Here is a 27,471-nt window from a genome sequence, read left to right as displayed (position 1 = left end):
GGGGTGGCCAGGCTCGTGCAGCGAGACCGAGCGGGGTGGCAGGGGCTGTACAGTAGGGGTGGGGTGGGGTGGGGTGGGGTGGGGTGGGGTGGGGTGGGCTGTGCCGTGCCGTACCGTGCCGTGAGGGGACGGGCAGCAGGGTCTGACCTGGCAGGGCAAGTGCAGGCAGGGTCAGAGCCCATGCTGGGGCAGGGGCCGGGCACGCTGGCAATGCTGGCAGGGCTGGTTGTGTCCCACCAGTGATGGGCTCCCGGAAGGCTGAAACAGGGCATTGTGCTTTTGGTCCAGGTGTGCCAAGAGCAGACGGGTCCTTGAGGCAAAATACCCTCTGCCCCCTCGCGTCAGGTAAAGATCTGATCCACCGCTCGCTGCATCTCCCGTGCCACTGCGTGCAGCCCGAGAGCGTCTGGCTGAGAACTGCCCACCCTCCTTAACCACTGTTTCGGGCAACCCAGCCCAGGAGATGGGCAGCTCCAGGCAGCGCTGTGGCTTACCTCATCATAGCCCCAGTGAGAGCGTGGACTAACGAACACCTCCCGTGCTGAATCATTACTGTCTGCGTTGATGAGTAGCATAAGAAACGTTTCTGGAGGACTGAAGGATTGGTTACAAAACGAAATCCTTCTAGTGTAGACATGTTTCCTGGCCCTGAGTATCAATTCCCAAGATCTGGAGTACATCTTTTTGTATTGTAAAATGTTATCATATCCAAATGCAATTTTTCATTCTTGAAGTGTGTGACATGATAATGACTATGTAAATTATTATAGAACATGTTTGGCACCTGTTTTATAGGTATATTCTTAATGCACACGATAGCTGAGATAAGCTTAAGTAATAGCTGTCTTGTTTTAGTCTTTTTCGGGCTATCTTTATATATTCACATGGACACAGTGAAAAAGAGACTGGTTCCACCTCTGCCATGATTAGGGTGCAGTTACTTTGCTGTTACTCACTCCTACCTGTGTCACTGATGTAGGATGCTAAAGCTGTTTCACGTGAATACATGGAAATCAGCCTTGAGCAAGGAAGGCCAAAGTGAAATGAAAGTGACAGTGCTCATCTCAAGCTTTGTTCACACTTCCAAGACAGGAGAATAAGTCAGAAGTGTGACCGTCATTAGGGTCTTGCTCCTTTTCAGTGTGAAAATCATGCAGATTTTAATGAGAACTAACAGTTTAAAGAATCCGGTGTTTTTTAAAAGAAACAAAGACAGGAAATCATATTAAAAACTATTTCTCAATTCATTCTTCTGTTTAGAAAAATTATTATCTGCCTTTCTGGTTTTCTTTTTTAAAGATCACTGCTGCGAAAAATGACAGCTGGCTCTGTCTCAGTTCCTCAGGTCATACCACTTCGAATCCCTCTTCCAGGGAAGTCTAAACATGAAATAGACACAAATACTCTCGTAGAAATAAAATCAGGTATGAGTAAGAGCTTTGACTCTTTGTAAAAGCTTTTCTTATGTGTTCATTTGAAACTTTTAGCCTCTATATTTTTGCTTGCCTTTAATTATGATTTTTATGAGTGACCACTTCCTTAAGGAACTTACAAAATTAACTGACATGTTTTGATACAGCAAATATACTTGCACTTAATTTTATGCATTCAAAAAATATTATTGACATGAGTTATTTCATCTATGGTAGCAGTCTTAATTGCTTCCAAGAGCAAGCTCTTAAGCTGTTGCATTTCACTTTGACTGCAAAAACAGCGCTTGAACGTGCCTTGTACCACGCTCACCTGAACGGCTTTCCTTACAATTTTAGAAATGTTACCTTTCATCTTGGGAAAAAAATATCTTTTCTGTCATTAGAATGGACAAGCTGTTGCAACATTTTCATACAAAACCATTGCAAAGCTACTTTATGAAGGGAAATATTTCTTACAATGAACTTGCGTTTGTTGAGCAACTAATTTTTCATGGGAGAAACAGTTTTGGTCCCAAACATTCAGTCATTTATGGAACTGCTTTATTTTGTTTATGTGAGAAAAATCAAGCACAGTAGTGAGCACTTTGAAGAGTGGAGCTTGTTTTTCACAGGTTGAATACAGTTTGGCTAATTACTTTCTCTGTGTCTTTCAGATACACCTGAGGTCTCTATTTATTACACTTTAGATGGAAGTAAACCAGAACTTATTAGGAAACCCGGCTATGGAGAGCATAACACTTTTAAGTATAAGGGTCCTATCATATTACCAGTTGGGAAAATAATGGTCAAGGCACTGGCAGTTACAAAGTAAGTGTCCTGTTTTATTTTAGTTGTATTTTGGCAAGGGACAGATATCCCAGTCATGGCTTGGAGCCATGTTGGTTAAAGCACTCTATACCTCACAAATGAAAGACGCCCCTTTCCCCAGCCAGTTTGCAATCTGAGTGGTCTTCATAGGTTGCACTGACTTCACTTTCTCATAACGCTTTTTATCCATTAAGTGTTTGTGTGGTTGGATTACTTCTAGGATGTTTACATCCTGGGCTGTGGATGTTGGTCAATGATCTGTAGAGGCTGTGGGTGAGAAACTAATAAAATATACTAGATATAAAATATACTTAAAGCTTATCCTTTTGAGTGTGACCATCAGAAATGCCAGAGGAACTCATATGATGTTTTCTGGAGTCATCCAGTGATTCAGCAGATTTACAGAAGTTGGTCTTCCCAGGAATTTGCTTAGTTTCTCCCAAAAGAGCACAGAATGCTAATCCTCACATCTTAAGTACAATGTTGTATGCGTAAGGGTAAAGTAAAAATACAATACATACAAAGAAAACTGGATTTTGCTTCACAGCCACTGACTTTCTCCAAACTAACTTCATGCTTAGAGACACAGAGAGGACATATGAATTCTCTGTACCCTGTTGCATTATCTTTTATTTCGCAGGGAGCAGAAACTTCCACTCCAGTTGGGGATTTGTGCTTGCTGTTCCCTGCTACTAGCACCTGCAGGTAGCCTTTGCTTGTGTCTGCACAGGAGTACAGCATTACATTCCCTGTGTAGGGACATGCAAAACCTAGGCCTATATGTATTTTCTGATATCACTACCTAGATTAACACTTGTTTCTGCTATGTTTTTATGAAGATGTTTTCAGGTGTGCTCTGGAATGACAATCCTAAATGAATGGTTTGGGCATTTACAGAAGTTTCAATGTTACCACTGTAATTTAACAAATAGTAGAGAATAACAGTTGTTTTATCAGATAAATAGCATGCTACCTGCTGTTTGACTAGGAAAATGAATATGGTATTATGAACAGAAGAAAAATCTTGCTCTCCTTTGTTTTCTGCAACAACGGCCAACGATAGTTACCCCAGAAAGCAGACACAGGAGTATCAAGAGTTTTACATGTAAAAAATGTTGAGGGATTAAAGTACCCATATAGTTTATTGGTAACTTCTTATTGTGAACATTTTAAACTTAAAAAAAACCTAACAAAAACCCCTAACCAAAACAAAGCAGTAGTTCCTGAGAGTATTGACCAGGATTATACTTACCAACTGAAATAATGACTTGCAAGCTTGGAAGAGATGTTCCAGCAAATGAGCCATATTCATCAGTGACTTACTTGTTGCTGCACATGGGTTTGTGGCATGTACATAGCTTTGTGAACATTGATTTTCAGGGACTGCAGGGAGAGTACAGTTGTAACAAAGGTGTTTCTGGTAGAGTACAAGCAACCAAACATCCTTTTCTCTGTTGAAGACAAGAATTTCCTAAAAGATATTGCCACACAGGTAAGTTTTAACAATTTTAACCCCCTGTGTGAATATAAAATGTTGTATGTATGATATTAGTTAGAGATAAACCTTGACTGCCTATACTTTCAATATATTTTATTTTCTCTGTTTGCCCATCTTTGCTGTCTTGGTCCTTTTTGTAATATTAAAATTTCAAGGGGACACATTATTTTTTTCTTTTTTTCACTGGTCTTTTATGACCAATTCAGGTCAAATATTTAAAAAATACATTTATTTATAATTTAAGCTTTTCAAATGCTTGCATTGAAAATAAATACTGTAACCATGTACTTTAAAAATCATAACAAATAACTATAGCAAGAGAGGATTAGAGCAAAAACAAAAATTTCATTTGGAATTCAGATGGAATTACTTTTTAGGAGAGGGAAGGCATAATGGTTACTACAAAACCAAAGAAGAATGGAGTGAATGTGGAAATCAAGTCTGCCTGGAGTGAAGCACCCCAAGATTTTCAAGGTATAGTATTACTTCATAAAACTGAAATAGACTTCTGTTTTAGCTGAAAATAGTGTAAAGTTTTCCTCTTATATCACTGGTAAAATATGGGTAATTTTAAAACCACCTCAGAAGACAGAATATCCTCTGGGAATTTCAATTTTGATTTCTCAACACTGCAAATAGGGAACAAAAATTACCTTCCATACATTTCACATTACCAATTAAAAACATATTAAAATATCATTAATTTCTTGGCAACAAAACAAGGCCCAGTCTATATTTCCATATGTACCAGAAAATGCTGTTAAATTGATGGGATTGAAAATGCTTTACAGAGTTCTTTACTGATGTTTGCTTGCAGTAAGATTCCAAAATAAATACACAAAGCAGAAATGAAAGCTCGACCTAGATTTTTTCAAAAGATAAAGCCTGTTATTCCATGGTAACGGCAATGGGACTGTTTAAGAGCAGAGAATCGTATTAATGTTTACTCATTAATTTACTCTTAGGAACTGGGTTTTTTCTGAGCACGTGGGAAGGAAGCAACTGGTAAATAGAGAAAAATACAAAAGTAAGGTCTTTCAGAGGGGAATGAGCTTTCTTCTAGTGTAATTCCATGCAGTTTATTTGAACCCAAAATCTGGATGTCAAATACACTTTTAGCTATTGGAATTTAAAGCGAGAGTATGTAATATTTGTGTTAATAATGTTAATTGCATGAAGTGAATGACAGTGGAATAACCGGACTGTAATTTTAGACTTGGAAACAGAAGGAAAGACTACTCACAGGTCCCTGCAAGGACCACAGCTCCTTGCCAGTCATTTGGGAACAACAGAGTACGGAGAGGAATCCATCTCAGCAGTACCAATAGAGTTGTTACAGGTAAGAGAAGGGGTGCTGAGGAAAACTGCAAAAAGCTGCCATCAGAACTGAACTCTAAAAAAATAAAGATGTGAAGATTTGTGATCATGCTCATATAATCTTGCAGAAATAAATGCCTTTAGCTGTATTATACGGTACTAATTTAAATTTACTGGCAAAGACACACTAGAATAGAAATGCCCAAAGCAGTACACAGTTATTGGTAAGGACAAAACCAGGCAAAGCAATTTAACAATGCCTACATTCCTATTAATTCTCTTCTAATACATTACTGAATCTGCAATTAACAAATACTTATTGCTATATGTTGGCAAGTTGATATTTAAAACTTAATATTCAGTAATGCTGTCTTGGATATAAATAGCAAGACATTGATTTATTTTTATTGGAAGAAGCTGTGGGTCCTTAATGCAGCTAATGGGGGAATCAAGTGCATTAGATATTCCTTAAAGCAATGCATTTCAGTGCAGTTTGTCTCAGATAACATCTTCGGCTGATTTTGCTACTCTTATATGCATTTTGCAAATATTCACTTACCAAGGCTGAAGAATTACCTTTATTTCAGTTTGCCAGTTCTTCTGCAGTGACTAGCCGGAAAAGCTTATCAAGCACACAAGTGGCAAGGATCCGGAGGGAAACAGATTTCCTCAAGTAAGTGACTTCTCCTTTTAACATATTTGTCCTTGGAAAGTAACTGAGCAATTGCCTTTTGCAACCAAGTTGATAATACTGTGGGGCTGTATAAAAATGAGGAAAGCAAAGACAGACACTGGCTCATAACTGAAGAATGTGATCTAGGTTGGGCTTCCAAAATTCTTTCTCTTACATATAGTTTTATTTACATCTCACTATAAACAGTTATCAACTATCTTATCATCCTTTTAAAAAGAAAAAATTCCTAACACCTGTAGGATCAGAGGAAAAGCCATCTTTTCAAATTAGAGTACAGCCCTCACTGCTGTAGGTGAAAACTGCTCACTGGAGTAGTCTCACAGAACATTAGTGCTTATCAGTATTGAATGGGTTATGTGATCTACATCAGTGGTTCCCCATGTTGCAGCAGCAAGGTCTGATACAGATTGCATGTCAGGAGACTTGTTTACCTCACATGATGAGGAAGAAAGTATGAAACTCCATAGCAGCCAAGAGCTTCCTACCTTGCAAAGCTGTTTAGAGTTCAGAACCTCATATCATGGATGCTGGGCATGGTCTGACAGACCACTACAGCTTGGAAACAACAGCTGAGGAATCAGTGGCCTAAATCCTGTCACAACAAGTTCCAAATTATTCATTATTATGCAGCAGTACAATACCAAAACAAGCTCAGCCAGTTTGCTCTTATTTTCAGATGTGCACACTGTTCTGCACCTCGCCTGTCTGACCCCTTGGCTCACTTCTGTCAGGAATGTGGATCTCCTATCCCACCTGTGCCAGTACGTCGCTTCCCACCCCCTGAAGGAGCTCAGGTCAGCACAACGTCATAACAAACAACAAATCCTCTTTGGAGAAGCCAACTACCTCAGCGAATTACACATTCAATGCTACACATTCAATTCATATTTAGTCACACTTCTGTTTGGGAAGTTCTGTTCTGATTGTTTTATTTTGTTCAATACCTTTAGCAGTGGACCCGATGTAATTCCTAAATAATGGGTAAAATTAACCATAGATTGCTTCAAGTGCCATATATTTTAATAAGGATAGCAATGAAAAAGTAAATTGTGTCTTATTTGCCTGTGTCAGGAAACATTACCAAATTCAAATTTCTCCTCATCCTGCAACAACAACCATCGCATCTTCAGGACCTGCATACGCATCTTATTCCAGTGCTAACTAGTGCAGTTAGTTAGTAACTACTGCTTATGTCATAGCTGTAGAAGATCCATCTAATATGCATGAAACCTTAAACAGTGGCACATGTGGGCATATGCCCACATAGACCACTGAGTTTTTACAGTGATACCTGTAACTGTCTTCTCTAAGCTCTTCCCAAGAGATAATAACTTGATCTTACAAGTCAGTGGTGTATTTATTTTTTTTCTTTATCATCAGAAAGATGTCTTGCCTGGGGCAATGCTGTAGTTTCAAGTGATGACTGAGAATATTCACCGCATCTTTAGATGAGCTTCATAGCTAAGAGAATTTCAAACTACCTGCACACATTTTATAGTAGCATTTTACTTTTACTGAAAATTAACTTAGTACCTTTCTGGCATATTTCTGGTAGTCAGTAAAGCATTCTCTTTCCAGTTGTCTTTATATTTTCTCAACCACCTTTGATCTTTAAAGATCAATATCAGCATCTGTTGCTGTCAGTTGCTGTGTTTCCAGTGACTTTGCTGCTGACGTAGACTCTAACCGGGAAAATATTGAAAATCTCATGATAACCTTAATGATCTCATTATGGTCCTTAACATGCTGTGACGTGGCTTTTTCTTCAGATGGCACCATGTCTTGAATGCAGACATCTTGTGCCAATGAATACACCTACTTGCATTGTATGTGAGTCGCCAATAGCTCCACAGCTGCAGCCCCAAACGAACTTCTGCATAAAGGTAATTGAGAATAAATATAACAAAATAGCAATTTACCTCCTGGCATGCATTTTTCTAACAGATGACTTCATTACAAATATTGTGATCCAGCTTGGGTTTGTATAATTACATTATGACAGCTTTAAGAATTAGTAGGATTAAAACCACCTTGAACAGAAATAATCACCACCTAAGCTCAGGAAGGCATGCTGAAGAGCACATGATGTAGCAGTGTGAATGATAGGAATGCACGCACTTGTGTTCAGTAGAGAGATATTCTATGATTCTGTGATTTATGGCCTTATTATTACTAAGCATTTGAAGTTTATTAAATATGTCCTCATTACTCTGATTACCTCATTTGACGGTGAGTGCTTAGCACAGATGGGCTGGCAGGACTGGTGTAGGGAGTATATACCCAAAACGCTAGAGCGCAATCATAGTCAGTGATCCAAAAGTGCTCCTGGTCTTAACTGGACAAAATCTGCCCTACAAAATACTCCCTACCCAGAGGTATGGGGACCCCAATAGGGGCCCTCCTCAATGCCCCTGGTCAGGGGGAAGGGTGTGAAGAGGAGAGGACTGATACTGCATGCCCACAATTGGTTGCAGAGCTGGTGTTGGCAACAAGGTTTTGGTTTCTATGAGACCGGGACCCTGTTTGAGGATCACCATCTGCTTAGGAGAGATGGGATTCACCTCACAGGGCAAAGGTGTCTTTGCCAGCAGGAGTGCTGGGCTATTAAGAAGGACTTTAACCTAGAAACAACAGCGGAGAGAGGGTTACCAGCAGCCCTGTGAGGGAGTGATGGACAGGGCTGACAAGTAAAGGGCCTTGGGTGATGACGACAAAAGGGAATACTTGATCAACAAAATAGGGCTTAAGTGAGGTCACCTCAAGCATTTCCATGTAAACAAGGAAGTGCCTGTAATGCAGCATGATTGGGGAAACCCCCCCAGAGCCTTTCTGTGAAATCAGCGTGCTGGGGTGCCTCTCTGAAGTGTTTGTACACTAACGTACGCAGCATGGGGAGTAAACACAAGGAATTAGAGATCTGGGTAAAGTTGCAGGGCTGTGATCTTGATGAGACTACAGGGACATGGAGGGATGGCGCATGTGACTGTATGGGTGACATTGTAGTGGGAGTCTGCTGTAGGCCACCTGACCAGGAAGAACCAGTGGATGAGGCCTTCTACAGACAGCTAGAAGTATGCTCACATTTGCAGGCCCTGGTCTTCATGGGGCACTTTAATCCCCCCCAATATCTGCTGAAGGAACAATGCAGCAGGGCATAAGCAATCCAGAGCTTCCTGAAAGTATCAGTGACAACTGACAAGTGATTGAGGAGCCAATGCAGAAGTGTGTTCTGCTGGGTGTCATACTTACAAGGAAGAAAGGCCTTGTTGGGGATGTGAAGGTCAAAAACAGCCTTGGCTGCAGTGACCACAAGATGGTAGAGCTCAGAACCCTGAGAGGAAGGAGCAGGAGCAAACAGCAAGATCACAGCCCTAGACTTCAGGAGAGCAGACTTTATCCTCTTCAGGAATCTGCTTGGAAAAGTCCCATGGGATAAGGCCCTGAAAGAAAGTGGGGTCCAAGAAAGCTAGTGATGATTCAAGGTGACTCAGGGTCACCTTCTCCAAGCTCTAGGGCAGTCCATCCTGATGAGCAGGAAGACAGGCAAAGGTGCCAGGAGGCTTTTATGGATAAACAAGGAGTTCCTGTCAAGACTCAGATATAAAAAAGAAGTATACGGAAGGTGGAATCAGGGAGAGGTAACCTGGGAGGAATATGCAGAGATGTTGTTAGGAAAGCCAAAGCCCCTATGGAGTTGAATCTGGTGAGGGATTTCAAAGGCAACAAGAAGAGATTCTGTAAGTATATAAATACCAAAAGGAAGACTAGGAAAAATGTGGGTCCACACCTGAATGGGATGGGGGACCTGGTGATACTGAGGTACTGACTGCCCTCTTCACTTCAACCTTTACCAGTAAGATCAGCCTTCAGAAATCCAAGGCCATGGAGGCCAGCAGAGAAAGTCTGGAAGAAGGAAGAATTAAGCTGTGATGGAGAAGGATCAGGTTAGAGAATACTTAAACAAACTGGACATAGATAAGTTCATGGGCTCCTGTTGGGATGCACTCATGGGTGCTCAGGAAGCTGGGTTATGTCATTGGGATCATTCAGTAATCTTTGAACAAACATGGTGATTGGGAGAGGTTCCTGAGGACTGGAGGAAACCAAGTCTCATTCCTATCTTCAGAAAGTGCAAGGAGAACCCAGGGAACTACAGGCTGATCAGCCTCACACCTCAATCCTGGGAAGGTAATGGAGCGAGTAATCCTGGAAACCATTTCAAGGCATGTGAAGGACAAGAAAACCATCAGGCATAGTCAGCATGGATTCACAAAAGTAAAGCCATGCTTGACCAACCTGATACCCTTTTAGGATGAAATGACTGGCTCAGTAGATGAGGGGAGAGCAGTGGATACCGGCTACCTGGACTTCAGTAAGGCTTTTGACACTGTCTCCCTTAAGATTCTCACAGAGAAGCTGCTGAAGTATGGGCTGGATGAGCAGACAGTGAATAGATCGAAAACTGGCTGAACAGCTAGACCCAGAGAGTGATGACCAGTGGCATGAAGTCTAGCTGGAGGCCGGTAACTAGCAGTGTAGTCCAGGGGTCAAGACTGGGTCTGATCCTGTATAATGTCTTCATTAACGGACTGGATGATGGGGGAGACTGTATCCTCAGCAAAGTTTGCTGATGATATAAAACTGAGAGTTACTGGTACACCAGAAGCTCATGCTGCTTTCCAGAGGGACCTGCTGGAGAAATGGACTGGCAGGAACTTCATTAAATTCAACAAGGAAAAGTGTGAAGTCCTGCACCCGGAAACAAACAACCCCCTGCACTCATGCATGCTGGGGGCCACCCAGCTGGAATGCAGCTTTGCAGAAAAGGTCCTGAGGATCTGGTGGACACCAAGTTTACCATGACCTAGCAATGTGCCCTTGGGGAAAAGACGTCTATGGTATCCTGGACTGTGTTTTGGAAGTGTGTTGCCAGCAGGTCAAGGGAGGTGATCCTTCCCCTCTACTCAGCACTGGTGAGGCCATATCTGGAGTACAGTGGCCAGTTCTGGGCTCCCCAGTACGAGAGACATGGACATACTGGAGAGAGTCCAACCAAGGACCACAGAGATGGTTAAGGGACTGGAGCATCTGGAGGAAAGATTAAGAGAGCTGGGACTGTTTAGCCTCGAGAAAAGAAGGCTCAGAGGCAGTCTCACCAATGCGTATAAATACCTGAGAAGGGAGGGTGCAAAGAAGACAGAGCTAGGCTCTTTTCAGTGCTGCCCAGTGACAGGACCAGAGGCAATGGGCACAAACTGAAACACAGCAGGTTCCATCTGAACATCAGGAAACACTTTTTTACTGTGAGGGTGACTGAGCACCTGCAGAGGTTGCCCAGGAAGGTTGTAGATTCTCCGTCCTTAGAGGTAGTCAAAATCTGTCTGGACATGGTCCTGGGCAACCTGCTCTGGGTGACCCTGCTTGAGCAGAGGGGTTAGACCAGGCGACCTCCAGAGGTCTCTCTTCCAATCTCAACCATTCTGTGTGATTCTGTGATAATTGCAAGGGAAGATTTTTGGAAAAAGAAGGATGCTGAAAGGAAATCAATGGCTGAAGACAATCAGATAACAAAGGAGATTCATAATCTGAGGCAGTTATCAGCTTGATGTGAAAGTAGAGTACAGACAATTGGCCCAAGTTTAATGTTTTATGGTAGCCGTGTTGTAGGTGCCAAGGTAGACCTGAACTATTTGGTGGCAACTATCAAAATATTGGACTCATTATTCTTAGCTCTGGTGGAAACTCCCTTATTGATAGTGACTGTGCTAAGATCTTTTAGGGCACCCTCATGGTATATTATAACAATAATAATAATAATTATTATTATTATTGAAGATACTAGTCTATCTGTTTTCTATGTGTGTGGTGACTAAGCAAACTGACACTAGTATATACAGAGCTGTGGAGGTACTGATGCTGTATCTCCTGAGGGAACTGTACCATAGTTTTAAAAAAAATTGTCACCAAGATACATAGATTTGTGATGACCAGGCAATATGGCCTAACTAAAGTCTGAAGCCCACAGCACAGATTTGAAGGAGCTCTTTCATCTGCAGGGCTGAATAACCACAGCACTTTGTAAGATCAAGTCCTCTTCTTCTTATTGTTGTTCACAGTTTTCAAATACTATATGAAATGTATTCTTTCTCTATTTAAAAGGGCAAAGTAATTTGTCAGGCATGTGGCACAGGAAATCCTCTTCACCATAAACACTGTGTGACTTGTGAAAGCAAACTGCCTGAAATACAGACGGTAAGGCTTCTTGCATCAATCGCACTAGGGTTAATCAAATCAAAGTATAACATTCTTTTTCTTTGGAAAACTGAAGTCATATCCCTGTGTCCCTATGCTACAAAAGCAGAGATTCCCTCCCCCATGCCATATTCAAGGCCAGTACTCCCACAGATGCTCCATCACAAATGTCCAGCTAAACATAAGTGTATTGTATACCTTCAAGTTTTTTCTCCTGTGGAAGTCAGGATTGCAAATGCCATTGTGAAAGCTCAGAAGGCTCTTAGAAAATGGGTAGTCCTGACTCCAATGAAGTCTTGTTTGTGTTCAGAATATTTTCAAGTGCAATAGAAAACTTGATTATATACATCAGGAAGATCATTCTCATTGATTTCAATTATTTTGTGAAAATAAAATATTATTTCACATTATTGTTCTTATCTCCATTTGCTGCTTCCCTTACGTGCATACAGCTACTATGCTTGTATTTGGCAGTGACTCTGCACAGAGGTGAGAAAAGCAACAGTAAATGTTCCCCCTAAAACTGCTGTCTGTTTCAACTCCCCATTTAGCTTGTTCCTTAGAAGAATTTTACTTTCACTTCTGAAAAGTCTTGTATGAAAACCTTATGGTACATTTCACTTCTCCAGGTTGTGGTAAACACAGAAATGAGAGAAGAAAAATGATTTGCAAGTTAAAATCTTCTGGTTATAATGGGAACATTCTGAGTTCTAGAACTGTCAGTAGCTAAAGGCAAAGGTCTTTTTTATAGCCACTGAGGTGTCATTTCATAGGGAATTTCAGTAGGAATCTATACTTAACTAAGATAAACATATGTTTAGCTTCTTCACTGAATGTAGATATTAATATGTAGCTGCATATGTAGTTAGGCATAGGACTTGAACGATGAGACCTGTAGTAGCTGAGAGAAAGTTAAATGCTTACTAAGATTTATTAATAGTAATCAGAAAAAGAATAGTGATTAATTAGTGATAACCAATAGTAATTCCTGCATAATTAGTAATAATACAGATATTAATGGCTATTAAATGATGTAGATTTAGAACATATTTAGACTTGTACTCTTGTAAGTTTTATCTTCCAAAGGAACCCCCAAATTACATCATTCAAATTGCAATGCAGGCCACACGAAAATAAGGCTATTTTGTGTTTGCTTACTCGCTGTGTGGTGTCTGTAATCAAAATAATTTTCCTTGGGTTCTGTTCCTTATTCATAGTTCTGACTTGCAGAGAAAATAAACTGCATAAACCCTGAGGCAAAACCTAACAAAACATTTTTAAGACCTATTTGTCCTAACTAGGATCTATACTCAACCTCTAGAAGTTTCAGCTGAAAAATCTGTTTTCTTTTGCACATCCGTACAAGTTAATTGTAGTAGGAAAGCTAGGTAATATATAACTTGTATGAGGTAAAAGAGTACAAAAAAATATTTATTTAGCAAATACCAAACTGAGAGAAAACTCATTGTCTCAACACACTCTCCCTGCCATACTACTACAGAGAAAGGTACAAAGAAAAATAGCAGTTGTGTTTTGGATTTGAAAATGTAAGTTTATCAGCAGAGAAACCTCCCTCGTAACTTTGAGTGTACTTATACATGGGGCCATATTAATAAATACTCAGTGTAAAAGGACACCATTCATAAGAAATTTTTTTTTGGTACTAGTTCTGCTAAAAATATTTTAAAATTAATTAATGTCACATTTTACTGTGGTTTTGTAATGAAAAAAATTACAGGTTAGATCCAAGTCAGTCTCTTGCTTATCCTAAATTGAAATAATGCTTTTAGGCTGAATATTACTTTATGTTATCAAAGTAGCTTGCTTTCCTCTTTCCCCTTATTTGGCTTGTGAACTTTTCTTCATCAGTATTTTCTTCCTAATGCTTGTTTTGTTTTATTAGCCCATGTTTCGAGGAGACACCCCCCCGCCTTACCACAGCCAGCAAAAGAAAACAGTTTCGTGCTCAAAATGCAATCGTGTTAACCAATGTGATGCCCGTTTCTGTGACTGGTGCGGAGCCAAGGCATGTGCTCTCAGTGTTTGTGTTGACAAATCTGTTTTTACTCATCTGTGACCTGCAGCAATTTCAAATTTCTGTTTGCAAAACTCTTTGTCAGTTTGTACACAGCTTATTATTATCAAAATACTTGCTTAGAGCACATAGGATTATATAAAGAAAAATTAAAGGCTTAGAGGACATCCTGACCCCACATCAGTCAGTGACTTAAGGGTTTAGAGATGTAAACAAATTATCATGGGCCAGTGAGCATCAGTTCATTGCATCAGCTGAGATGCAATAGCCATGTACTCTGCCAAAGTCACTTATCCATCAAAGGTTAAAGTATAGGCTAACCTAATGCAAGTTTTCCCATATCTATTCTGGGCAATGATCACCTATACAGGCAATTACCAGAGATGAGATGAGATGATGCATGCAATTCTTTTGGCTGAAAGCCTCATTAACATTAAGACAAGTACTTAACTGCTGCTCAGTAGAGCTTTTGCATGGTACAATCAATGTAAACAATTTCCCCTGGCATATATTTTTATAGGTATAGTGTTTGAATCTAAGATCACTTTTTTTTTTTTTCTGTGAGCTGAGTCTACATAAAATTTGAAACACGCCCCTATGTGCATACAGAACCATTGGTCCTGTCTTCTACCAGGGGACTCGGGGGTTGTGGTGGTGTTAGAATTGAACTGGAAATACTTGCAGTCAATATTCAGTATCAGAGCACCAGACTAGTAATTACAGGGCTTTGCCAAAGAAAATAAGTATTTTTGAAAGTATATGTTAAAAAAATAACATACTGTAATGCTAGATCTGTCTGAAAAAATGTTTGCCTCCATAGCAGAGTGCTGAGATATCGGAAGATTTACTGTCTTGCATCTGCCAGTGTATTAACAATCTGGTATCCTGGTTAATATTTCTAATCTAATAGCTTTAGGTAGTGCTACTTTACTTCCTTTTAATTCACGTCACTGCTTTTGTAATTCCTGAACCATGCATCATATGTTTCTGTAGTGACAAGTGTTTCATTGATCTTTCCAGCCTGGACCTCCTCCATCTTACTTTAGTTGTTTCAAGTGTGGTGCAAGCAACCATCCATACGCCCGCTTCTGTGGGTCCTGCGGTATTTACATAGAGCCCCCATCAAGGGTGGGTTCTCACAGCAGCAGTCTCATGGATGCTGGGGACTTGCTGGGGTTTTCTGAGGTAAGACACACAGTATTACAAAGCCAGGTTGGAACACAGCTAAAAGGCTAGTCAACTGTGGGTACAGATCAGCACAACTTCATTTCCTCTTTGAGACAACGTTGTGGTCTGCGAGCATGCTGAGGGCAAAACCAAGGATATGTTTATTCTGAGAACTGCTTTCTGCTGAAAAGTAGCCTTAGCCAAAGGCCTTAATGCAGCCTTATTGTAAATAGCACAGTGAGAAACAATCAGTTTTTCAAGTGTCTTAGCTCTTTAAGTACTTTTATCTTAGTACTTGTGAATTATTTGTGCCCTGCTGATACAAGGTATTCTTTCATGCATATGTAACCATGTTTTTAAAACTCCGTTTTAAGAAAGACTATAATATTTAGGAAGGCCAGCTTTTGTCCTACAAAAAACACACATGGCAATCATGAAGATTTTTGCATTTGCTTGAATATTTGTGATAAATTGCATCATGGTTACAGACTGGTAATTAAAATCAAGAATGGTTAATGATTCTTCCTGCTAGATTTTTCATTCCTTTACAATTTTGTGTACCGTTCTAGTTAATTTCTGCTTGTAAGCCATTTAATTATATTTAATTATATTACTTACACTTTTCCTTTCCCTCCACCCCCCACAGGCTAAACAATTTCAAGCTCAAGTTTCCTGGCAGCCTCTTCCTATTTCCTTGCCCAAATCAAGGGCAGAACTAAAAGAAAGAGAAGATAAAGGAACCCAAACCATTGGACTTTTTTACCCATCTAGCAAACTGTTGGAAAAGAAGGAGCTTGAGCTGATTTCACAAAAAGAAAAGCTGGAAAAAATGAGTGATCATAAGCCTCTCCTGACAGCCATTAGTCCTGGAAAAGGTTAGGAGTTTTGATTTTATGTTTTCTAAACAAAGCTGCAATGTATGATCTTGCTTTTTCTTGAAAAGATTATGGTCCATGGAATGTGCCGTCAGTAGGACACTGATTTACATCTTTACAAGTCTGTCTTCCCACCAGTCACTTGTAAATGCAGTGCCTTAGAATTCAGTCACTGATCTCCACCAATAGCTAAAAGAAAGCCTATCAGCAATATCAAAGTTACAGTTACTGACCCTGTGCAGCCTTACTAATTTGCTAGTAGTGTGATTTCCTCAGATCCTACAAGATCAGGGCAGGTGGCCTATATTGAATTGGGAACTACTGAACAAGCACCCCATCTCCCAGCGTCCTCCCCACCCTCTGCAACGTGAAGTTCAGTTAGAACTGTGATAGCGCCTGCTGGGAGTATTGTTAAGCAAAACTCTGAGACACAGGGGATCGTAGCTCTTGAAAAATATGAGGCTTGTCTATGTGAAGAACTTATTTGGGCTGCTGTTGTGAAATAAATTATAGAAGTTTCAGAAGCAAAGGAAACTAAAATAGTGGAAGGGATTCAGGGTTACAAAAAACAGTGTTGGTAGCAACCTTGAGAACTCTTGTAGGCCCCATCTTCCAGCCCCCCAAAGGTATCAGTACATCCACATCGCTCATTGCAGAGACTGTCCCTGCACAGACTACTGTATCAGCACTGCAGATTACTTTGTTTCACAGTCCCTGGTTTGATCAGTTAGTTCTTTGTGGAATCACTTGACTTTTTGCTGTCATTAAAAAGATTGCAATTTTTAGAGATTTTAGTTTTACTATCCTGGTAAAACTTCAGTTTCAGCTTTCTGGATCCCAAACCTTGGAGACAGTCCATCAGTATTAGTTAGGGACCTAATAAATGGCCCAATTTGCAAAATTGTCTATTCACAGGAGAGTCCAGCTGTGCAGTCCAGAGAATAAGTTCATTTTAAATCACTACAGCATCAAACCATGGTTTGGAGGAGCAGTTACTTTTTCTGATCTGCTTTCCCATCTCTAGCTATTTTCTACAATCAGAGGTCAACCCCTCAGGCTGTTATCAGAATTATTTATCTATTGGGTAGAAAAAGTTGCTAATGAATATTAAAAATTCCTGTTTTGACTCTGTGTATAAATACCCAGATGATGCACTCTTATTTTTTAAGTTATCACTAGAGAAATCAGTTTTCCTACTCCCTTGCTCTGAAATGTGGCGTGTTCTCTTGGACTTCACTGTAGGAAATACAACACTTGACTCAACATGTTAGGGAGCTTAATTTAGTCAGAGATAAAAAAGAATTGGCCCATAATAGTGCTGACAGGAAAAAAAAAAAAAAAAAGTAACACTGAATATTCATATATCTCTATCAGAAGTACAGCTCTTGACTTGTGAGGGAGAACTCGTTCACTGGGAAAGGTTGGAAAGAAATTCTCAACTGCTTTTGAACTATGTTAATTTTTATCCCTTTAGCAGAGTAACTTTGTTGAAGTTGCACTGTGTAATGTATTCTCCTTTAGACCCTGCCAAGGACTGAGGAACATATTTCATTCCATAAATCAATAAAAGTCCGTTACAGTCAGGTCTTTCATGCTGTTCCCTTTCCTTGATGATGAGCTGTATATATGGCTTGAAACTACATGTATCAACAAGACCATACGCTATCACCCAGGAAAATCTCATTTAAATATGCCAAATACATCCATTATTTCTTCAATTCAAATAGTATCAGACATTTGATATTAAAGTTTTTAAATACAAGTTATTTAATAAGTGATTTATTTTTAATTTCTTGACTGTATCAGCCATTAATAACCTTCTTTTCTTTTGTGAAGATTAAAAAAAACCATTTAGTACAGGGGGAAATACCAGCAGTACCAAAACACTTATGCTCTGATGTGTGCTGTATTTCATTTTTTTTTTGCTGTACTTTCAGTCTGTTTTGAACAGAAGCCAAGTAATTTACCAGGTAAACTTTACAAAGAAGCCTCCCCTTTTCTACTGTAACAAACAGTAAATCAGTGTGATAGAGGTGTGATCAACTATTGACAGCATGAATTCAAGTATTCCATCAGTGCTGCCAAAAATCCTTTTAGATGTAATAAATCAAACATGCAAGAATATGTTCCTGGCCATCTGGATTTTTTGAAATAAAAATCTGGGGATCTAGGCTAGTTATGAACCAGTTTATTGCAAATAATACTGACTTCTCTGGAGGGATCACTCACCAAGTAGTAGTCTAGCTTAGATTTGTTAATTGCTATTTTCAACTTGTATTTTCGCATGTGAAACCATGGCAGGGGACAATTTATGTTGCTCTGGGGATCCTTCTTTTTATATTCCTTTAGAGCTGCCTGACAAATAAGACTTGCTGTTTTGCTCATTTAGTTTGTCATAGTTTCTACCAGTTCAATCTTGGAAGAGTCCTCCAAGCACAAAAATCCTTGTGCACTTGCCTTCTCTTGTAAAAGTCAGACAACTGCACTTTTCTTCTGACTTGGCTTCTTTTCACTGCTTTGAGCGTCACCTAACATGAAGGGAAGGATAGGTCAGAGTAACTTCATTGTGTAAGTTAAACAAGGTTACCAAGCCTACACAATTTATTTACAACAAAATAAATCATACTTTGTACTTTCCATAAGTATGCTCAAAAATAAAATTAGCCAGATCTTGATAACAATCACTTAAGAATGAGAACAAGTCCTTTTGTTTCTTTGATGAAAACAAGAATGTTGATTCAGAAATACTTGGACAGGAGCTGCAAAAACTGTTAAGGGCTTAAGATGAGTTTTGCATTCAGGCACATTCAGTCCCTAATGTTTCATGCCCTGTACCACCAATAAAGGAATGCTGACTCTCTCCCAGACATCCTGACACACAAAAGAGTAGGAATGCTTAAGCTTTTAATATGCTCTTCCATATATAATTGAAAGGCATTTATTTGGGGAATAATTTACACAGACCAGAATGCTGTATAGATTGAGTTACTATGCCTGCGATTTTCGGATTTGGCTTATTGTTACCTGTCAGTGATCTCAAATCCACTAAATATAGGTTCAACAATGCACAATTGCTTAGTTGTAATATTGTACCTTTTTTTTTTTTCCAATGATCTGGAATAGTGTCAGATTCTCCTCCACACAGGGCCAGTTTTGATTCCAAATGGCAATTCTGAGACATGGTTTTGTTGTGAATAGAGGTTTCCTAAGAATTAATTATAACCTATGGTTAATACAGGTTTTCACCTTTTTTTAGGGTGTAACTTGCTTCTCATTTTCTTGATCAGATTAATTTTCTAAAGAAAAAGTCAAGATTTTTTTTTGTCTCAGTGAAAACGTGCTATCTTTTAAATCATCCATCACATGAGTAGAAGAAATGTTAATCACAATTTGAGGGATTTTTCTCCCGCTTAACTCTCTCTGATCAGGTTACTGGAGAAAACAGCTGGATCATGTCTGCGCTCACCTTAGAAGCTATGCTCAGAACAACCTTGAATTCAGAGCACTGATTGGAGAACCTCGAATGGGAAAGGTAGGGAGGAGCTTGTGAGTAACATCTTCCTATGCAGCCTCATGAAAAGATTATTGTGGATGCCAGATAAACACTGGGAAAATAAATGTCTCCCTTCTCTTTATACCTTGACCTGTTTGTGTGTGTAATTTGTTTGGTTTTGTCATTCCATTTTTTGCTCAGTCTTTTACTGAAGATTTTTTTTCTGCTTTCTTTCCTATGGCAGTGTCTATTCTTCTCTCACCTCACAGCTATAAGAGAAGTGATAGAAGTGAGAAAGCTGCTGCTCAGCTGCTTTTATAGTATCCCGCAGCAGACAAACAAGAAAAAGAAATCACTGACATCAATGTAGCTGATCAGTTAAATAAGCCCTGCTAGAAATGGGATGTAACGATATGCTTGCCTCTGCTTTGGGCTGGATCATAACAGCAGATAGCAGTCTACTTCTCATGTAAACTATACCAGTATTATAGGAACAGAGTATTGCTTTTCATACTGGAGATGTAGTCTTCAGGATGTCACCAAATTGCATTAAAATGATTAAAGGGGTGATAGCAAGAAGGTGGAAACTGGAGATTCTTCTTAAAGAGTTCTAGAAGATAGGGCTGGTATGACTGAGAGATCATTTGGTCCCTGTCCTGAGGGAGGATCAACTCTGCCTAAACTGTTCCTGACAGATGTTTGCCTTGAAGCTTTTCAAACTCACCAACAATAGAGATTTCACAATTGCCCCAGGCAGTCCGTTTCTGTGCTCAATTATCCTTGCTGTTCAGCTGCAGTACTGTATTGCTTTCTTTGGCAGCCCTGCTGGTTTAAGGAGTTGCATCTCCTCACGCTGCTTCCCAGGTGCTGCCAGCACAACTGCTTGTGGCAATGTCCCGGGGACTGGATCAGTGACTGACCCAGGCTAAAAATAGCTCTGGAGGGAAAAAAGGGCATCAGTGCTAGTACAAAAGTAGGTTGACAGTGAGCAGCTGGAAGCAGGATGTAGGCAGAAGTAGGGTTGGGAATTCCTTAAACTGGCATAGCTACTGGGAAGCTTTTTCCCAGTGTCTGACCTAAGTCTCCCTTGTCACAGTTCAAGCTCACTACTTCTTAGCCTGGCGTGACTGATGACATGCCAGACACAAAAAAAACCCACAACAGTTTTAGCACATAGAAACAACTACAGAAAATTTCATGAATACTGGGGATCAGAAATCCCATTGTCATTTGGCAGATTACACTTTTGGGAGGTATGACACTCCATCAGATACTTTGCATCTGAATTCTATACCCACTGAGACCTATTGGGTCCACCAATATGTTCAGAAGCTGTAGTATAAGTATAAATATAAAAGATATCTGCTTGATGGAGATGAAGTATTGGTCCACTGTAACTTGTTCCCTTTGCTAGAGGATTCAAAAAGATATGCCTGAAAAATACCAAATTGCCTAGAGAAGGCTATTCCTGCTGCTTCTTGGCCTTTTGTCATCCTATTGTCTTGAAACCACTGCCCCCAAAAGTAACAGAAGTGGTTCAAAGTAGATGCCAACTGGATTTAATGCTGCTTTTTCAGTTTTCCTGAAGATTAGGAATAAAATTAACTTTATCTCAAAATTCTCAACCTGCTGCAATATAACCCTGTCAGCTTCGTTCCACTTTTTTTATAATTCGCTGTGCACTTATTTATGTATAACATCAATACTCTTCTTGCCAGCACTACTGTCTCAATTAATTGATATAGAAAGGTGCTCATGTTTTACTCCAGACTGTACTTCTACAGACTGGTACAACTAAAGCAGCAACCACTTCTCCTGGAGTAGGGAGTCCTAAGGACAACACAGCCTTTCACGCAGCTGCAAGATCTGGGTGGAGAATGACTGATCTTTCATGAAATGTCGCACTGTTACATCTTTTGGATTCATTTGGCATTTCAGTCATTCTGATATTTCCAATTACTCAAAATACCATCTGCCCCTTGCTGAGTTAGATGGGAATTGTTGGTACAAAATCACAAGTAGGCAAAGGCCACATGTGTGATTTTGTGTATTGGCTCCATAATAAATATCATCACTCAGACTTATTCCTAAAACTATTTCTTTGTACTTTTTGTAAGAGATACTAATGGTTGCTTTTTCCCTCTAGATTAATTCTGCTACCATCTGTGAGGATGACTGTGAAGTCACTATTACACTGAGTTACGCTCTTGCTATTAACAAGGTCAGTTCGAGGGATGAGGCCCGTTGTTAGGCAGGTGGTCTAAAGCTGTTGCTAGACCAGTCAGTGTAATGCTGATCTATTTTAAATTCAGGTCTAAACAAGCAATTCTTTTGTTCAGAGGTTGTTAACTGATCACTTCAGAGAAAGGAATCTTTTTTCTGTTGGAGCTGGCTGAACAGGTATCTTTATCCGATTAAGCCAGACTTCATGGTTATGTTGCCAACATCTTGCATTTCATTAGTTTGCTATTAATATTAACATTCTTCTTTCAGCTGATGTTGTTTGATGATTCTAGCACCCCTTAGCTCTTGATCTTAGATCCCCCTTTTCTTCAGTCTGTAAATTTTGCTAAGAAACAAGCTTAGTAATGCTCAATAGTTTGGAGATAACGTTCACCAGAGCTCCTGTTAACTGTATCAAACACTTGAAATCCCTACCTCCAGAATTACTACGTTCCAAAAACCACCTGCATATTCATTTCCAGCTTTTCAAAGATGAAAATCTACCATTTCAAAGATCCAAAATTCAGACTGTATCTCTTGTGTAGAATCTTAACAAGCTTACCTTGCCATGTGGTGCCTGAAAAGGTATATCACATCGTTTCACAAGTGAGGAGTTAATTACATCTCTCAAGTGGTAGAAACACTTTCATTTGGATGAGAATCTTCATTTCATTAAGTGAGATTGTGTCACTTTTTTTTTCTAAATCAAAACAAATAACTAATGCAAGATTTAGAAAAAAATGCTACATTATTTTGCCTCAGAGTTCAATTACATGTAATAATTTGTGCTAATTTGAGACTGATATTAAAAGCCTATATATTTTTTCATATGCAAGACCACTGTGTTGTGCTACTAAGCTTATAATAGCATTACACGATAATCTTATTAACTGCCTGCATTTGATGATTCTACAGGATATTCATACTAATAAACCAGTGAAGTTCAGCAATCATTGCCTGAATACTGTAACAGAAGTCAGAGATGGACAGGATGGCAGTCAGACTAGTTATGGTGAGATTCCCCCCCGCGCTCCCCGTCTTTACGATAGACCATAAATATAGTAGTCAAGAATACAGAAGTAGTGTTTGGAAGGTTAGACACTGAGACAGGCAAACTAATATATTGGCACATTCTGCACCTGCTTAAGTTGATCTTTAAGTCTCAAAATGTGGTTGAGTTGAAATTTAAGCGATGTACGGACTCTGTCAAAAACTCATGGGAATGCTTCATCCCTAGAGGACAGCTGAAGGGGCCTGTAAACTGCAGCCACAGCTCATAGCAGTGCTTTTATTATAGTGATAAAACTTTGCATGCTTTGCTTGTTCTTTCACAATAGTAGCCACAAATGTCAATATTAACTCTACTTTTGAGCTGTGCCAGCGACTTCAGCTTTGGCATATTTAGCAAAGATAAAGAAATTCTGAAATATATTAATTCTAGTTTTCAGAGATTCTTAACTTGTATCTCCCATTGGTGTCAGTAACAGCTCAGCATTTTAGGTGTCTCATATTGGACTTAGATTTTCATTAAATCAACTAGTTGTAAAATCAGCATTAGAATTCAGAATTTCCTATCGTGTCATTTGACATGCTTCAGTTCACATATAAGTTTTGTCTACTTTGTGCTTCCAGTCTGAGACTTGGCAAGAGGCTGCCACAGCACTAGGAGCTGGTTTTTGGGAGTGTCAGTAATGTGACTGATTCCAGGCACTCTAACAGCACCAGCTTAAAGGGTCCCCACATGCTGTGTAATTTCCTTATCAATCCTCCTGCACATTGGTAGATTACATCTCTTAAAAATAATGGATGTACATATCTACTCAAGGTCCTCTAGTCTTGTTCTTAAGTATTTGGGAGCCAAACAGCATTGAAAAATTGTAAGGTTTTTGGTCAAAACAATTCATGAATCTGAGTCAAGCCTGTTGAATAGCTGCAGATAGTTAAAAAAAGGCTCAACCCCCCCAAACTCCACATTTCATTGAATCTTCATTTCAAAATAGCAATTTTTAAGACTGCCTGAGTGTAAACCTTTTGTTAAAACCAGTCTGATCTGCAACAAATATTTCATCACTTTCTCTTGTAGAAAACTGATAAATACTGCTTTGATTTCAACACAAAATAAAATATTTTTGTGGATAAATTATTTCCAGACCTCTCCTCCAAGTTCTTTTTAGGATACTGACTTTGCTTTGAATTAACACTTGTTTCCATTTCTGGTAGGCAAAGATGATCATAATCTTTTCCATTCAAGAGGCAAGATAAAGAGAACAAAATCAAGAACACTTACAGAAAAAGAAGATAAGCTCCCTGTACGTATCTTCTGCCAGTATGGGAAAAACTGCCTATAGAGCAGCACTAATATGAAGGAGGGCATCCAAGGGTAAAAATAGAAAGACTTAAACACGGATTGGGGGTAAGGGAAGGAGACAAAAGTCCAACTTAATACAAAACCTGAATATTGGTAACTGACATTTATTACAGAACTGGAAATAACTAAACTTTGTTCCTACTGACAACTTAGATTGTTGCTCTCATTTTTGGACCCGTTCTGTTTTACTGACACATCATTAGGCCTAAAGACTGTTGCAGACTGATTTTGCTACAGGTTTTTCTTAGAAGCAACATCAGAGGGATGCATTATCATCTTCCCTGGACCTTACTACTTAGTTTGACTCATAGGACATACCCTCGGCTGTGCTAGAACCACTATTCGCACAGACTGTGAACTAGACAGAAGATGATCTACACAACAGGCTTTTAAGTCAACTCAGTTTTCCCATCAAGCTGAGATGTCAGCACAACTGAGGGCTAGTTTAATACAAGAAGTAAGGCTTTACTTCCACTAGAGACCAAATGCCTACTAAATGGATTGTCAGTAACGGGATGGAAAATTTCAAAAGGGATACGTACATTAATCTAAGCTTGAATCAGTTAGCCGACTCAACATGTGGAAGAAGATAGAGAGCTTTGTGATAGGAGTCCAGAAATAAAAATGCTTGGTCAAGTGATTGGGCTTTCTAAAGGGGAGAGGAAGGAGGAAGAAGCTGGGAAGAAATAAAAGGGAAAGGGTTTAGGTTTTGTTTGTTGTTTTAAGGTTTAGCAAACTAACTTCTGCGAGGTAAGATATATTAACTTTTTTAATAAAATACTTCCACAAGTTCTGGAAGCTTCAAACTTTAATTCTGTAGCAAAGAACTTGTGCCTGTGTTTAATTTTACTGTGATGAGCAGATCTTTGTACAGCCCAGGAGAGCTGCATCGATGTAAAGCTAATCATTTGTAGGTACATTTGCTGAATCAAGACCTCAATAGTGAGCTATTAGCCTGGGTTATCCAACACTTGCTCAGATTCGGAAAGACATTCACAGAGAAGGGTCATGGATTAGTAATACTGAGGCTCAGCTACACTGCATTCATGTGTCACTGTGTACGTTTCCCACCTTTACTCAAAGGCAGAATATGGCCCACCTACTTGTATTTTCACTATGTGAAATGTTACTGGTTTTTGTGTTTCCACAGCCAGAGTCCAGACAACTACTGGATGAACTGGGTCCAAATGGGAAAGGAAGAATCACCTTGGTAGAACAATTGCTCAGTCAAGTAAGTTACTGCTTGCTGAAGTTTCCCTCTCCAAGTCTTTGACCATTTACTGCATATGAATATTAGCCTGGTATGCAACTTAATGCTTAGGAGGCAACATCCTTGCAATACAACTGACTGCTTTCAGATTGATAGAGCATTTTAGAGAGGAAACAGCCTATTTTTATATGTTCTTCCCAAATTTCTATTTGGCCAGTGTGTAAGGCATTGTACTCCATGTTTGTCAAGGCCATATAGAAAGAAAAATATATTAATTTTATAGTTTAGGGTCAAGTCCTCTGTACAGCAAAAGCAAGCATAACCTCTACCTTCTTGCTGTGTAGTAAGGTGCATCCTGAGATCTGGTTTGACTGCCCTTGTTATACACATTTACTCGTTTTGAGCTAGATGACAACAAACATTTTCAGAAGAAACAATACCGCTCAATTTAAGCATTCCTCCGTCTTGAGCATAAAGTCCATTTGTCAACTTAAATTGGCATAACATTAAAGCAAGGTGGAAGCTGAAGAATCTTTATGGCTTTAACAGCTTACCTTCCCTCTCCTGTGCCTTCTAGGGAGCTGACCCAAACTGCATCAGTGACGAGGACCGACCTGCTCTCACAGTTGCTGTCCTTAACAAGCACGCAGAAGCAATCTCCCTTCTCGTGCAGAAAGGTGCTGACATTGACCAGCAGTCAGGACTGTAAGTGAGCACCGATTCTCTGCCTTGGGTCTTTTAAGTTTTACCAAAAAAGCATTTGTGCTCCAATTTCAGAGAGGACTAACCTCCCACCCCTCCTCTACAAATCTGTAGTCGAGGAGCTCTTTTCAAAGCCAAATTTAAAAAGCTGAACAAACCAACCTGCAACTGAGCAAAGATAATAGCATTCATAGTCCTTCTTTCAGTTGCCAGCTTTGAAGATTTATCATAGTTTGTTGGAAAAGCTGCTGTTCTACTAAATTCCTTCCCCTATCCATTTCAACTTGATATGATAAACCACACTAAAGCCTACCAAAAAAAAGAATCATTGCAACTCCTAGTGTATTCTCTATCTTCCTATTCATTTTCCTTAGTTTAATTTGCTAGACCACTTCTCCATGTACCAGGACAGTTTCCTTAGGCAATAAGTACATTGCTCATTCCTCCTATGCAGGCACAACACCACCGCTCTGCATGAGGCAGTTCTGCTTGGATCAGAGGGAGAGGAGTGTGTCCGAGCCCTGTTATGGTAAGTTCTGTAACTGGGCCTCTAGCTCAGCCATCAGTCACCCACGGTCTACCTGCACAGGCCTAGTCAGCAATACCGAAGGGCCAGAGCCTGCCGGAGGCTCAGTGCTCTTATCTCACAGCTGGGTCCCTGCAGGAAGAGGCATCCAGAAATTCTGAAGGGGCTCTGCATCAACATTTACCTACAAGCCACTTCACTAATTCCAGTTACTTGGAATGAACTTAAGTATCTTAAAAAAATCTGTTCTTTATTTACAGCTGCAATGCAAGCATAAAAAAGAAGAATGCAAAAGGGCAATCGGCATATGATTTGGCTGTTACAGCTGGAAATAATGAAGTTATTTCATTGTTTGCAAGTAAGCTTGGACAGGGAACGTTGGACAAACTTACGAAACCCAGGAACAGTGGTCTCATCAGTGTGTGATTACAACCGCCTTTCCCCCAAGGCGTAGCTGGAGGTTCTCTGAGTTTGGGAGCACCTAAGCGCACACGTCCAGTTCTGTCTGCAGGCTTCACAACCCTGTATCATCAACTCAGGCCCCGAGTAACAGCCAGCTATTTTGTACAAGATTCCCCCATTCCTTCCCAGCAGTTCAGAGCACAATTCTTCACTGACTGTGCTCTGTTCTGCAAGATTTCTTTTCCTTTCCAAACTCGTGCAAGGAGAGGGACCAACCAAACCTTCCAAGGCACAAGGACATTTTAAGGAGACCTGATGAATGCTGCTTAAGACAGTTCGACACTTGAGCAATAGCACTGCAAGCAGTACTTTGATTAGCTTATTTTCCATTTTGAAGCTAAAACTGCATTCCGTGCAGCTCATTGCATTAAAGGTCAGATTCCTTTCCTCCAGAAAATGAGTAAAATTA

General features: G+C 39.8%; 1 protein-coding gene across 1 annotated transcript; it reads left to right on the top strand.

The window, feature by feature from the left end:
- Window positions 1-227: 227 nt before the first annotated feature.
- On the top strand, window positions 228-27,443 carry DZANK1 (double zinc ribbon and ankyrin repeat domains 1). The gene is made up of 21 exons (XM_074817615.1): window positions 228-345; window positions 1,300-1,424; window positions 2,087-2,240; window positions 3,621-3,732; window positions 4,116-4,212; window positions 4,953-5,077; window positions 5,643-5,728; window positions 6,426-6,543; window positions 7,519-7,632; window positions 11,909-12,001; window positions 13,905-14,027; window positions 15,057-15,221; window positions 15,850-16,078; window positions 19,507-19,610; window positions 21,718-21,792; window positions 22,710-22,806; window positions 24,015-24,103; window positions 25,313-25,393; window positions 25,950-26,077; window positions 26,529-26,603; window positions 26,861-27,443. The coding sequence occupies exons 2-21, from the start codon at window positions 1,316-1,318 to the stop codon at window positions 27,024-27,026; spliced, it is 2,340 nt and encodes a 779-aa protein (XP_074673716.1). The 5' UTR covers window positions 228-345; window positions 1,300-1,315; the 3' UTR covers window positions 27,027-27,443.
- The last annotated feature ends 28 nt before the right edge of the window (window positions 27,444-27,471 follow it).

Source organism: Strix aluco, chromosome 3 (assembly GCF_031877795.1).
Source record: "Strix aluco isolate bStrAlu1 chromosome 3, bStrAlu1.hap1, whole genome shotgun sequence".
In the NCBI taxonomy this organism is placed as follows: Eukaryota; Metazoa; Chordata; class Aves; order Strigiformes; family Strigidae; genus Strix; species Strix aluco.
Note: the sequence above shows the minus strand (reverse complement) of the source record. Positions and strands in the feature narration are given on the sequence as shown.